Source organism: Aspergillus sydowii (assembly GCF_001890705.1).
Source record: "Aspergillus sydowii CBS 593.65 unplaced genomic scaffold ASPSYscaffold_1, whole genome shotgun sequence".
In the NCBI taxonomy this organism is placed as follows: domain Eukaryota; kingdom Fungi; phylum Ascomycota; class Eurotiomycetes; order Eurotiales; family Aspergillaceae; genus Aspergillus; species Aspergillus sydowii.
The window spans coordinates 1,876,405-1,889,365 of record NW_024467859.1 but is presented as its reverse complement, the minus strand read 5'-3'; the positions used below and the strand labels follow the sequence as shown (position 1 = coordinate 1,889,365).

The window sequence follows — 12,961 nt, the reverse complement described above, 5'->3', positions numbered from 1 at the left end:
GAATTAAATCACGAGGTTTGCACTGATTTAAATGGGAAACTGACGGAATGTGAACTGAAACTACAGCATCTGGCCCCTGCTCTCCCAAGAAGTGAGCAGAATGAAATGCGGGCGATGGAAAGTATTTATAAGAAGTGGCGCTAGAGTGCTGAGTAAGCAGGGTAGAAGAGAGGCGGATTTCGCCCGGCTACAGGGACCTCGCCTCTACCAACACCTCTCGCCATTTACCGACCGCTTCCTTCTTTCCAACCGGTTCAGCACCACACGTTTGGGGTTTTTTTCTGTCAGGTACACTTCGATTTGCCGAAGTGACACTGTCTACGAGCAAGTGCTAGTCCTCGGGGGAATAAGATATAGTGATCGTTTGGAAGTTCGTCCGCCGCATCCAAGCCCGTGATCGCCGACCACTGCGACGAGAGGCTCTTCCGGCTGCTAGTCGAACAACCACCGCTTCAATAGGTCTCTAAGCTGGTTTTGACTTTCTTTTACTTTTTTTTTTTTGTTAGAGAGTGAGCGAGAAAACAAATTCAGAAACCCCCCTTGCTGTCTTCTAAATCCGACAATAAACGGCTACAATATCCCTTCCTTTGACGGCTCAGCATGTCGAATCAGCTGGTGGTGAGTGCCTTCTCAAGGCAACCCGACCCTGTCTGAACGGCAGGCGACGGTTGTTTCTGTCGATTCTGTCGACTGTCCTCTCCCTTCCTTTCTGCGGGGATGTCGGCTAAACCAGGGCGTCTTGCAGGGCACGGTGTTCGAGCGTGTCATCCAGGAGGTGTGCGATGCATCCCAGGTGGATTTCGAGGAAAGCGGCGTCGACCAGCAGACGCTTGTAGACTTGCGAAAGGTGAGAGACCTCTTTCTCTTTTTCAAGATGATGGAAAGCGATGAGACCCCTTGATAGAGCCTCAATCTGGGTGGAGGCGGGGAGGCCGAGAGGTGCGGGAGGCGGTGTCAGACTCAGCAAGTGTGCTGGGGAAGCGCCTGCTTTTGAACTTCTTTTATAGCCGCCTCAGGCCGCCAAGCCACTCTCACCTCCCAACGCATCTCCTTCCCCTCCGTCCAACTCTCCAGTGCGTGCTTTGGACGCCCCTCATTATGACACGTCCTCTCTCGCGTCACGCCTGCTCGTGGTCTCTATTTTGTTTTTGTTTTAAAATTATCCCCTGCTGTTGAATTTCTCCTCGGTCGCTAACTTCGTCGCAGAGCTGGCAGAAGAAACTCTCCTCTCTGGGAGTCGCTCACTTCCCATGGGATCCTGCTCCCCCACAGACTCCTGCACAACCTCAGAACCAACAGGTTCTTCCTCCTACAACAACAGTTCCTTCTAACGCCCCTCGCCCCCAACAGCAACAACAAGTCCATCAACAGCAACATGCTCCCCCGCAACAACCCCACCAACAACACCCTCAACTACAACATCCACAACATGCACCGCACCACCCCCAGTCTATTCCTCCCAATGGCACGCCACTCCAGGCTCCTGCTGCGGTCGGGGCCACCGGTAGCAATCCACTAGGACACGCGCCGCAAATCAAAACTGAACCAGGTCTGAATGGCCATCCTTCCTTGCCTCCCATGAGCCATATGATGGGCGCCCCACCAAATGCTCAGTCGGCACGGGAACGCGCTACCAATCTGATCCAACAGAGATATGGCGCTGCGGCTGCCAACTCAGTCAGTCAGATGCAAGCCCAGTCACAGCAGCCGCCTATGGGATTGCCGCGTCCTCCTAGTATGCAACAAATGCCCAACGGTCAGAACCCTCAGATTAAGCAAGAGCCCGGCTACCATTCCATACCACATCCGTCCGTAAGCAACTCCCAGACTGACGGTGCTGTTTGTGATGCGCTGTTGGATTGGAAAGCAGAAGTTGCACGGAGACGTGAGGCCGCTGAACGTGATGGTGGAGAGAATGACAGAGTCCTTCGGGACCATATTAAGGAGCGCATGCTGCAGTTCGAAGGAGGTGGTCTTATGGTGCCCCTGGATGAGCGCAAACCACAGCCAAAGTCTGGGATTGTTTCTGCAGGCCCATCTACGACACCTAGGGCTCAATTTGACGGCCCTGGGGGCGATGATACCAAGGAAGAAGACGATGAAGATGCCATCAATTCCGACCTCGACGACCCTGATGACCTAGTTGCTCAGGATGAGGATGACGATGATGCTGTTGGACAAGTCATGCTTTGCACATATGACAAAGTTCAACGGGTCAAGAATAAGTGGAAGTGCACATTGAAAGACGGCATTCTAACTACAGGAGGCAAAGAGTATGTCTCATGAAGTTCCAGTGTTCTAAGTCTCACATCCGCTAACTTCCTGAACAGATATGTCTTCCATAAAGGCCAGGGCGAGTTTGAATGGTAAACCATATCTACTCCCGCCGTCCAGCTACCCCCATGCCTTACCTCTTATCCCTATATCATACCCTTCCGCACGTGTAAAAAGACCCCTATCACACACCCACTCAGTAGACTGGACAATCGGGAAAGTCAAACATTGCTTCACGTAATGATCTTTTGCCTCAAGAAACAATTAACGAAATACGAAATACAAATACAATTGACTCAGGATGTCTATATTCAATCTAAGTATTCCACTTTGGCAGCTCGCCGCTTACTCCCCTGCACTTGCTTTCGAGTCGTCTATGCTCGTTACCGTCTCGAGTTATTTTCTCTTTTTTCTGTTTCTGGCCGGATTGGTGGATGGCCTTTATGCAGGCCGACAGTCGATTTCATCAAGATGCCAGTTTTTGTATCAGAATATCCACATTTGGAATAAACAAAACAAAGCATTCACATATCAGGATGTAAAGCCTGAATGCTATTCATTTGGCTGTCTATTTTAAAGCTTTTTAAAATGATACTGAAACATATCTAACTATATAAATATCTCTCTCTCCCATCGTAGATCGAAGAACACCCCAAAACTTGGCTCCTCACTTTCAGAACCAAGCTGTTTGGAGAGCCTTTACATTGTTTTACGTCTTTACGTCTTTTCGTCTTTACTGTCTACAACTTAACTGAACATTGTAAGCATCAGTGTGAAGTAATAACCAGGCAAATCTCATTTTTTCAAAAAACTTTTTTGGTCTCCGTGACAGCCATGCCGAATCAGAACAAAACGAAAAAAGGACAGTTGGGAATCGAGAAAACCATAAAACAACGAAGTAAAAAAAGTATCTATCGAAAGAACACCCATAATCGAACACGGACAGATACTAGCTTAGGAATTCACCAACAACACCATGTAATAAAAACACCCACTTTAATGAAAATAGCCACACCAAAGAACACTCCAAGCAGGATGATGGTTAACCAGAAACCGTCTATCTACAGACAGAAACCGAGACACTAGGGCCACTGATTTCCTTTATTTCCCGTATTTGCAATTCAGTCTCTTGTTGGAGGGACGGGAACACCGACGCCAGATAATACTCACTCTAACCCCGCTGTCACTTCGTATGTTTCGAGAAGATGCCGTTCCCTTATTCACTATTGTATATCAACCGTAGAATTCGATTCCGGTGGCCGAATACCAAGCCAAGGGGGGATTGAAGGGCATTGGGCGGCGGAGCGCCGCGGTGACACTATCAGACATCCTCGAAGAAGCCGCGGAATGGAGACAGAGTAGAGGTGAGGAAAAAATAAAAAGAGACAGAGAAAAGGAACATAGAATGAGGAGTAGAAAAGCGAAGAAAAGAAATGTGACACAAAATCAGAAATATCCGTTCTATGAGCACCGAACAAGCCGTTGTATGTCTCCGAAGTCTTCGGGGTATCGTCAGGCCCAGCAATCCAACCTGTTTTAAGATCTTCTGACGGGCATTCGTACTAAATTAACTCCAAACCACCAAGACGGTCATTAAATCATATGTCGCGCAATAAGGCCGTAGAAATTCATAGAATCGAAATGACGTGAGAAGGAGGAAGGACGAGCCTATAGGAGACCTTCTTCACCAATGCCAGGTAAGCCTGCCCCGGCAACATTGATATTTTGCCCTTGCATAACGCCACCGCCGTAGTTAAGACTGCGTGCGGCAGCAAGTTGAAAATCGGGGTTACATGGAGGGGAGTGTGATTTGTGGTATTTGAGCCCGTTGAGGTTCTTGTAACGCTTGCCACAAACCTCGCATCGGTATGGCTTTTCTTTCTCCATGCCAAGTGTTCCGGGGTATGGTGCGGATGTCTCTGGGTTGACAATAGAAAACGTGCCATCCGCATTGTCGTGCAATTGTTGGTTGTTGTGGCCATGCTAAATAAATCGTTAGCAACGAAACAAAAGTGGTGGGAAAGTTTTCCCAGTGTTACTTACAGCTTTGTGATATTTCAAACCATTCTGGTTCTTGTACGCCTTTTCGCAACCAATAACTGGGCACCGGTAGGGCTTCGGCTCCTCGTTTGGAAGGATAGAAGTAGTATCAGGAACGCCTGCAAGCATTTGCTGTTCGCGTATCCGTCTAGCAATGTCGCTATTTGGACCATACTGCGCTCCACTGAGCTTGAAGTGGGCATTTGATTGGTTAATTCCACCAGTGGGGCTAAAGAGTCGCTTTGCCGGCTCGTCAATACACAAATCCACCATGTCATTATTTCCGGTGAATCTCGAGAATTGCTGCTGGCCCTGCAGCATTGCGTTTTGCATTGACAATTCTCCAAAGGGACCGATCATGCTGTCGTCGAGCTCTGCGGGTGTTCCTGGCGTTGACGAGTCCGGGGTTCCGCGGAACTGTGAGTTCTGAAGAGGATTTGGCATCAGAGTAGGGGTATTGACGGAGGAAACGGTGGGATTGTTTTGCAGGGAAAGAGGACGACCAGACGCGACGGGCGTTCCAGGCTGAGACCCTTTGAAGCCCTGATGGCTTGGAAGCATTGACAAGTTCAAATTAGGGACTTGACGGTTCGGTGTTCCAAATCCTCCTTGATTTGCATCTCTGGATTGGGGGTTGAAAAATTGAGCAGACGCATCGACATCGTCCATAGCATCATCCAACTCCATGTCGTCAATAGTGTCCATATCTGAATGTTGCTGAGGGGTATGAGTCTGATTCATCTTTCGTTGCATGTCGATAGTCCTATCCGGCTGTAAACCTCGGTTCTGGTTGTTGTTCTGTTGGCATTGTTGTGACATCGACGCAGCCGCGAGAGCTGCACGGGGGTCGACTTGACTCGGGCGATGTCCGGACTTTGTTGCGTGCGCTTCTTCGTAGTGTTGTAGCAAATCATGGAGAGTAGGCAGTGTCACTCCACAGCAAGAAAAGTCGCGCATGAAATTTGCTTCAAGTTTCGGTAGATAAGATGACGAGTGGAACGATGGTGATTGGAATGTAGTGAACGGAGAGGTGCCAGCCATAATGATGCTACAGTGTACTTCAGTCAGTATTCGACCAAGGGCTCAAGGATGAAAGCAACAACTTACTCATCGCGAATCCAACTGCCAACAGAAACACCACCCCAGCTCATTCCACCGACTAAGCTTCCAGCTAACGACTCGCGGCGCTGTTTATCCCGGTTGGAGCCGGACATCGAAATGGGTTTCGTACCGTTTCCCCATTGCGCGGTAGCTGCCCCGATGGAGTCCTTACGAGGGGCAGAAGCCTTGAACATACTTATTGGGACGTTAGCATGAGATATGCTGCCCGTACGTTCTGTGTTGCCTGCTCGCTGCAGAGCCGAGGTCAAGTTCGATGCCTGCTGTCCCGGAGGGGAGACAGAGGTCTGCCGAGTGGCGATATCGATGGGAGTAGTCGTACTCATCGTTATCGTATCTCCTGCGAGAATAATAGAGTCGAGCGAAAGGCAAAAAAAATAGAGAATATGTGTCGTGAGAGTGTGTTTGAAGAGGAGGTAATGGGATCGGTGCTGGGCTCAGTGTTGGGTGTTATGAATGGCAAGGTTACGACGAGGAGGCCGTTTTACCTATCCGATCCGCGCAATAGCAAGCCAAAGCGGGTGGAAAGTTGCGACGAACGAACGGAGAGCAAGCACAGGGGCGATAAGGATGTTCAGGTTGAATGGAGTAGTGAGAGACGAAGAAGATGAGAGGAGGATCGATGTCTCATCAGCAAGCACTTGGTGGTAGCTGAGCAAAGTCCACCTTCCACCCTCGGATAACGTCCCGCTTGCAATGCGGAACTGTGACGAATTCGGGAGGTGGCGGGACGTATCAGATGGTCCGCCGAGTCTCAGTGACGGGTCGCGAGAGGAACGGAGAGAAGCAGCACCGGCAAACGGGAGAGAGATGGGAAGACGAGATGGTAACACACCGGGCGCTTCTGCGACGGAGTGAAGGAAGGAGTACGAGAGTCTAAGGTGGTTTGCCAACGGAAATTATTACGCTGGGTTGAGGTCGACTCGAAACTAAGCAGAGATGGGGTAGAAGCGTAACTCTGGTTTCAATGCTGATACGTAAATATTACCGTCACAACACAGCTTCCACCGCTTATTTAGTAACACTCTCACGAGTTTCCCAGGAGTTAGCCTCCAACGTCCAGTCCAGTCAGTAGGTCGAACGAGTCTCTGGTAGCTTTGGGGTCGATTATAGATCGAATCTCCGCCCTGGCAATACCAGGCCCAGATAATCGGGCCTAGGGGGGCGACATGGGTGATTACGTCGAACAGACGTGAAGGCCCAAGTAATGATGTATACTCATGACGCTGGCTCCCTGGAACCTCCTCCAGAGGGTGGACCCATCTCATCTGCCTTACGCTTAGCCGGCCTCTAGTGTGCTTCCAGAAAGTCCTTCGCTCGCCAATAATACCGCCAGTCCGTAAAGGCAGCACCCTTGGCGTATTATTAGGTAACGAATACTCGGCGTTTCATACACTTTCCCTCCTCGCCTGCCGACGAATTTTTGGGTTCCAGTCTTCGAGAATTATTCCTCTGTTCGTACTTGGGTTGTTACTGTTTATTATTTTAACGAGTTAACCGCGGGAGGGATGCAGGATGTCGTGGCCCTTGATGATCCAGGGACCTGCAGTTGGCCCGCCCGACATTCTTCACCTGGTTCTGCCGCTCCCCCACGGCTTATCATCGTGAACACCGTTGGAGGGGCAAGTCCCCTAATGCTTGGCTCGTATGCTCTCCTCGCATCTGGCTTACTCGAGGCTGCCCCTCTTTAGAAATATACGGATCGAGTTATACCGCTACATTTTGATCTGTCCTTCGTTAACTGGCAGCTACCCCTGAAACGATCACGCTGAGGGGTTACAAGTACGGTTGTTTCCGCTATCCGAGCGTCTTGTATAGTACTCACGAGTCACGATAGTCTTTACTCTTCTTGGGCTGATGAACAGGAACTACGATTCAGCAGAGTAGATCAAGAAAAAGGCACACTTACTTCCAATTACCCGAGACCAGGCTGGGTCTTAGGCGCGTGACTACGTACTAGTTGATGGGGCGATTCTCCATCGATCTATCACCACTTATCCCAAGTTTGGAAAACACACGATGTGTCCTCGACTCCTCGGCGCCGCGCTGCCCAGTGTACGCATAAAGCACCAGGCCCCGCTCTTCATAGCTTTGTTGAATAAACTAATGAACTCCTTTTCCTAATTGGGTCATCCTGTAAAGAGCATACGCTTGGAAGGTTAAAAGGCATGGTAATGTTGTGTCATGCCACTTGAGGGTCTGGGAGCATGGATTAGCGTAGCGGTATCATACAATTATTAGACCGACAAATGATTCAGCCGGGCCTGGGGAAAAATTATTGTTTAACTCTTGGCTCACCGCCACAACTATATTAGAATTATGCATTTCTCACTTCGCGTGGGACGACATCCAGCCATACTCATGCTCCGAATCTGCAACACCACACCAAGAATTTCAGCGACTTCCTTACCACCAATACTGCGTCGGCCCTGAACCATGGTATCTCCGATTGTATTTCAGCAACTCAATACTAAACGTCTTACAATCCCGGAGCACCGCGAACCGATGCTCCATCTCGCCACCTGCGTCACATCTGCGGTGCAAACTATGCAAACTGCAGTAGTATCTGTGGGGTCGAATCAAAAATCGTCCGCGGACATGTTACCAGGAACACTCCGCAGATCTAAAGACTAGAATTCGAACTGCTGCCGTCAACTTGGGTCTCTCGTTGAAAAAGCAAAAGAAGTGGAATATTCACTGCTTCGTTATGGATTCCACGGCGCCCCAAAACGCTGAGGCCGAGCTACCAAAGCAACCCGCCCTCAACGGCAACGACCAGTCCGAAGAACCACCTGCGAAGAAGGCTAGACTAGAAGAATCTGCGCCTTCAGAGCAACAGAACGGAAATGGACAGACTTCTGATAGTAGAAAGAGAGGCGAAGCACCAGTAAAAGCAGAGTATGCTCCGAACGAAATTTTTGCGCTTACACAACACCACGACTAATCCAATCCCAGGTATCTCCTTCCGAAACCCGAACAGGCCCCAGCAGTAGATTTGAACGCCGACGACGCCGCAGAAGCAGCCGGACACAAAGATCGCGACGATGAAAAGAAAGGGAAGAAGAAGAATACCGGGCAGAACAAGAAGCGCACGTTCGGGAAATCAGAGGACGCAAAGGGACTGTGTGGTAGCAGAGCGCACAGCGCGGAATTTTCGCCGGGTGAATGTTCGTGGGGCGAAAAATGCCGGTTTGAGCATGATCTGCGCACATATCTGAAGGAACACAAGCGGGAGGACCTTACGACGTTCAATAGCCTTTGTCCAGTATGGGATGCTCGTGGGAAATGCGGCTCGGGTTGGAAATGTCGCTTTGTTGGTTCTCATATGACCGAGCGGGAGACTGAGGATGGGCGAAAGGAGCTGGTATTGCTTGAGGATGAAGAGCGCAAGAAAAACGCCCAGCCAACTGTTCCGTCCGCAGGCGAGGACGGTATCGTCAACACCGTTTCGGTGGATGACAGGATGTCGCTTTCAAGACGACGTATCGGATTGCCACGGTCCGAAAAATATGCCGACTGGATAGACGAGACATCGAAACAGCTAGAGAAGGACCTACATGGACGGTACAAGAATGGCGCGATTCCAGCTGAAGATGTCGAAGAGAAGGATAAGGAAGAAAAGGAGGAGAACCGAGCAAAGTACCGGGAGGCGCCCTTCATGCCATCCGAGAAAAGACGGTTATATTTTGGGCCCGAGACCCCTGCTCTCGCGCCCCTGACTACACAGGGGAACCTACCGTTCCGAAGACTCTGTGTTGAACTTGGTGCGCAACTCACGTACTCGGAGATGGCCCTCAGTATGCCATTAGTTCAGGGCCAACGGGGAGAGTGGGCCTTGATGCGGGCACATGAATCGGAGGCCACGTCCCCAAAATACTCCCCGCGCAATGGCATAGTAGAGGGCTATGACAACTCCAAAGACGTCAAATTCGGTGCACAGATAGCGGGAAACAAGTACCGGTACGTTATGAAGGCTACGGAGGCGCTATCCAAGTTCACCCCAAATCTTCGCGTCATTGATCTGAACTGTGGTTGCCCCATTGATCTCCTTTTTCGAGAGGGTTCCGGCTCTGCGCTACTTGACACCCCAGCGAAGCTGGAGAAGATGCTCCGCGGAATGAACGCTGTCTCGCAGGAGATCCCAATTACAGTCAAAATTCGCACAGGGACAAAAGACAACAATCCCAACGCCCAAAAGCTGGTGGAGCGTCTTGTTCTTGGAGGCCACGAAGCCAGCCTGCTTGACTGCGGCCCCTCTGGCGTAGCGGCAGTCACGCTCCACGGACGGAGTAGGCAACAACGGTACACAAGAGAGGCTAATTGGGAGTATATTTCCGAGACTGCCGCACTCATCAAGCGTCTCAATGAAAAGTCAGATGAAATCACGGACACTATTCGCGAGCCTGAAGAACGGACGCGGCCGAATGGCGGAAAGACTTGGTTCTTAGGAAACGGTGACTGCTACTCTCATATAGACTATAATGACCATATCAATCACGCCGGTGTTGACAGCGTTATGGTTGGTCGTGGTGCCCTGGTTAAGCCGTGGCTCTTTGAGGAAATCCAAACAGGCCAGTACCTCGACAAGTCAGCTTCTGAACGACTGTCGTACGTCGAAAAGTTTGCCAGGTACGGTATGGACGTATGGGGATCCGACGAGATTGGCATTGGTCTCACTCGTCGCTTCATGCTTGAATGGCTGAGCTTCACATGTCGCTACCTGCCCATCGGGCTCCTCGAATATCTTCCCCCGAAGATCAACGACCGGCCCCCGTACTATAGAGGCAGGAATGATCTGGAGACTCTCATGGGTAGCAACAACTACAAGGATTGGATCAAGATCAGGTAAGTTCTCTTGTCCCACTGATGTTACTAGTACTGGTGCTGGATTCTAATACTCGCACAGTGAGATGTTCCTCGGCCCAGCCCATAAAGACTTCAAGTTCGAGCCCAAGCACAAATCCAACGCCTATGAAGCGGAGGGTTAATAGATACAGCATACGACTCATGTACATATAAGCAAATATAGAAAACAAATTTACAGATGTATTCACCTCAAAGATCCGGATAATAGATGTACTTTGTACACGTGCATGTGGGGGCTGTGTCACGTGACCAAAGGCCAGCTCCGACGTTGATGACGTCTTCTCGCTGCTAACCTTGGAAAAAGACCACCTCGACCTCCCCCATCTTTCTGAACAGTCTTTATAAATACTGCCTGTTCTCTAAAGAGTTGCGTTGCTAAGTGCTCTTTCTAATTTCGAAATTTCTCAAGCCTCCATAGCCCACAATCTACCGGTTAGGCTTTTGTTTACTTTTTTGAACCCCCCTCCTCACCTTTCTGTCCAAGCTTTTCAAGCAGTAATCGGAGCTCATAAACGCATTCGAGCGAGCAATTCAAGCAAAATGACGCTCTACTACAGTCTTGTACGTATTCGCAAACCGACATTTTCGATCCCGTCCTCCCATCGAGCAAAACAATTGGGTTTTGCTGCAGCCTGGAGCATCCCACTTTCAGCCCCTGGCCCTTCAGGTCAATGAGTATTAACGTGCTTTTTGGTTGCAGGTTTTTTGCCTTCTCGTCCTCGAGATGGGCGTCTTCATGGGCCTGATCGTGCCGCTTCCCTTCGCTGTCAGGCGCAAGCTTTTCACCTTTGTCTCGGAAAGCCCGGTAATAGCGAAATTGCAATATGGTCTGAGGGTAGGTTTTCTCAAGAAACACGGAATCGGATTCCATATAATAACGTATATTTCAGATCACATTTATCTTTATCCTCATTTTGTTCATTGACAGCGTCAACCGGGTGTACCGGGTACAGCTGGAGGTGTCCGCCTTCTCGAAGGAGGGTGGAAATGTGGGGTATGTACTCGAACAACCTAACGAATGTCCCTAGTAGCTGTATGCGCTAATTTGAATGTTAGCAGAGGGGCCGCCCTCGGTACCGACCGTTCAGAAGTCCAAGCCCGCAAGTTCTACTCTCAGCGCAACATGTACCTCTGCGGGTTCACTCTCTTCCTGTCTCTTATCCTCAACCGCACCTACACCATGATCCTTGAGACCCTCCGCCTCGAAGACCGTGTCAAGCTTCTCGAGGGCAACAAGCAGTCTGGCGGCAAGGACTCCGCTCGTCTTGCACAGGCTGGTGACATGGGTGAGATTGGACGTCTGAAGAAGGAGCTCGAGGCCAAGGAGCGTGATATCGACACTCTGAAGAAGCAGACTGAGGGCCTTACTCGTGAATACCACAACCTGGGCGACCAAGTTGCGGGCAGCAAGAGCGAAGGCTCCGGTGAGAAGAAGGATCTGTAAACCTTCGCTGTTGGCCCGATTTCAGTCAGGGGAGTCTCTTGGTCGATGTTGACTGGCGACATTAAGTGTTGTTCGAACAACGTACGGAGAGGCCTCTGACATGCTCAGAAGACATGACTAAGCCTATCAGTTTTATGTCTTTCGAAATGTTGATTACCGACAAGGACTATCCCAATCCATACTGCGGTACTTCCAGAGAAAATGTTCTGTTATCACCTGTTCTTGTGTTTTGGTTCGAGGGGAGTTGTGAGTGCGTACATAGGATGCACCTCCGTTGATTATTCGGTCGGAAGCGTCCAATATTCAAATTATATATCTACGAATAATGTTGAATGCAGCCCGGAATTCGAGTTTCCTGGATCATCGTAGTTAAAACGCTCCGCTTTGTCAAAACAAGGCAGCGGCCAGCAACTGCGGAAGTATACTTAGGGGCTTGTAGGTTATAACAACGGTGGTTCAACCATGGAACTACCTAACTTCTCCACTGAACGTGGAATACGTTATTCTATGTATGGGGCACATTGCCAAAGAAGAAAAAGCCCTATACGGAAGGTCCGGATAAATGGGTACAGAACCAGAATCCCGTCCTTTCCACCTTCCTTTGCTTCCACCTCCAAACCGTTCATCTCCAATATACCTCTTGCCGACGAGATTCCCTTTACCATCAAAGAGACCCACGAGGGTGGGAACGGCACGAGTTGACGCTGTATGCTTAGATTTTGCCCCGACTGTCTTCTCATGTAATTTCTATAATTAAATCAAGCCACCGCCACGGAAACCGACGAGGCCGGGTTTGATATTGCGGTAGATGATGTCCAGGTAGGGGATGACTTATCATCGGTTCGGAGTATCATGATCCCTCTATCTGAGTAGGGTTATTGAGAAATCAAACCTACGGCACCCTATAGACTTCTAGGATGCTGTCACAGTTTCGTTCATGTTGAACTCCAGACGCCTTTCGCAAACCCGGTCAAAAGTTCCCCCCCCCCCAAAAAAAAAAGAAGAAGAAGAAGAAGAAGAAAACGCCGAAGATAAGTATTTCTAGCAGGCCTCCCGATGTAGACCATTCAAGTAACTTAGGTTATACCCTGTTCGGTGCTATAAATCCTGAGCATAGTGCCCGCGCTGCTCGGGGGCAAACTAAGTTTACCGACGCAAAACTATTAAAGGCCACAAACTCCTGGTAAATTTGCCGTTGCCCTGAGGGAAATAGATGTA

General features: G+C 49.8%; 4 protein-coding genes across 4 annotated transcripts; 3 read left to right on the top strand and 1 right to left on the bottom strand.

The window, feature by feature from the left end:
- Window positions 1–600: 600 nt before the first annotated feature.
- On the top strand, window positions 601–2,370 carry ASPSYDRAFT_53542 (transcription initiation factor IIA large subunit; the record flags this gene model as incomplete). The annotated part of the gene is made up of 4 exons (XM_040848707.1): window positions 601–618; window positions 734–847; window positions 1,207–2,273; window positions 2,331–2,370. The coding sequence occupies 4 exons, from the start codon at window positions 601–603 to the stop codon at window positions 2,368–2,370; spliced, it is 1,239 nt and encodes a 412-aa protein (XP_040707738.1).
- A 1,572-nt stretch (window positions 2,371–3,942) lies between these two features.
- On the bottom strand, window positions 3,943–5,759 carry ASPSYDRAFT_25967 (zinc-coordinating transcription factor SFP1; the record flags this gene model as incomplete). Its single annotated transcript, XM_040844226.1, has 3 exons — window positions 3,943–4,257; window positions 4,318–5,362; window positions 5,422–5,759. 3 exons carry the CDS (start codon window positions 5,757–5,759, stop codon window positions 3,943–3,945), a joined length of 1,698 nt encoding a protein of 565 aa, XP_040707737.1.
- A 2,381-nt stretch (window positions 5,760–8,140) lies between these two features.
- On the top strand, window positions 8,141–10,421 carry dus3 (tRNA dihydrouridine synthase DUS3; the record flags this gene model as incomplete). Its single annotated transcript, XM_040848706.1, has 3 exons — window positions 8,141–8,331; window positions 8,389–10,278; window positions 10,340–10,421. The coding sequence occupies 3 exons, from the start codon at window positions 8,141–8,143 to the stop codon at window positions 10,419–10,421; spliced, it is 2,163 nt and encodes a 720-aa protein (XP_040707736.1).
- Window positions 10,422–11,023: 602 nt separating this feature from the next.
- On the top strand, window positions 11,024–11,743 carry ASPSYDRAFT_83964 (putative BAP31 domain protein; the record flags this gene model as incomplete). The annotated part of the gene is made up of 3 exons (XM_040851285.1): window positions 11,024–11,134; window positions 11,190–11,293; window positions 11,359–11,743. 3 exons carry the CDS (start codon window positions 11,024–11,026, stop codon window positions 11,741–11,743), a joined length of 600 nt encoding a protein of 199 aa, XP_040707735.1.
- Window positions 11,744–12,961: the final 1,218 nt, after the last annotated feature.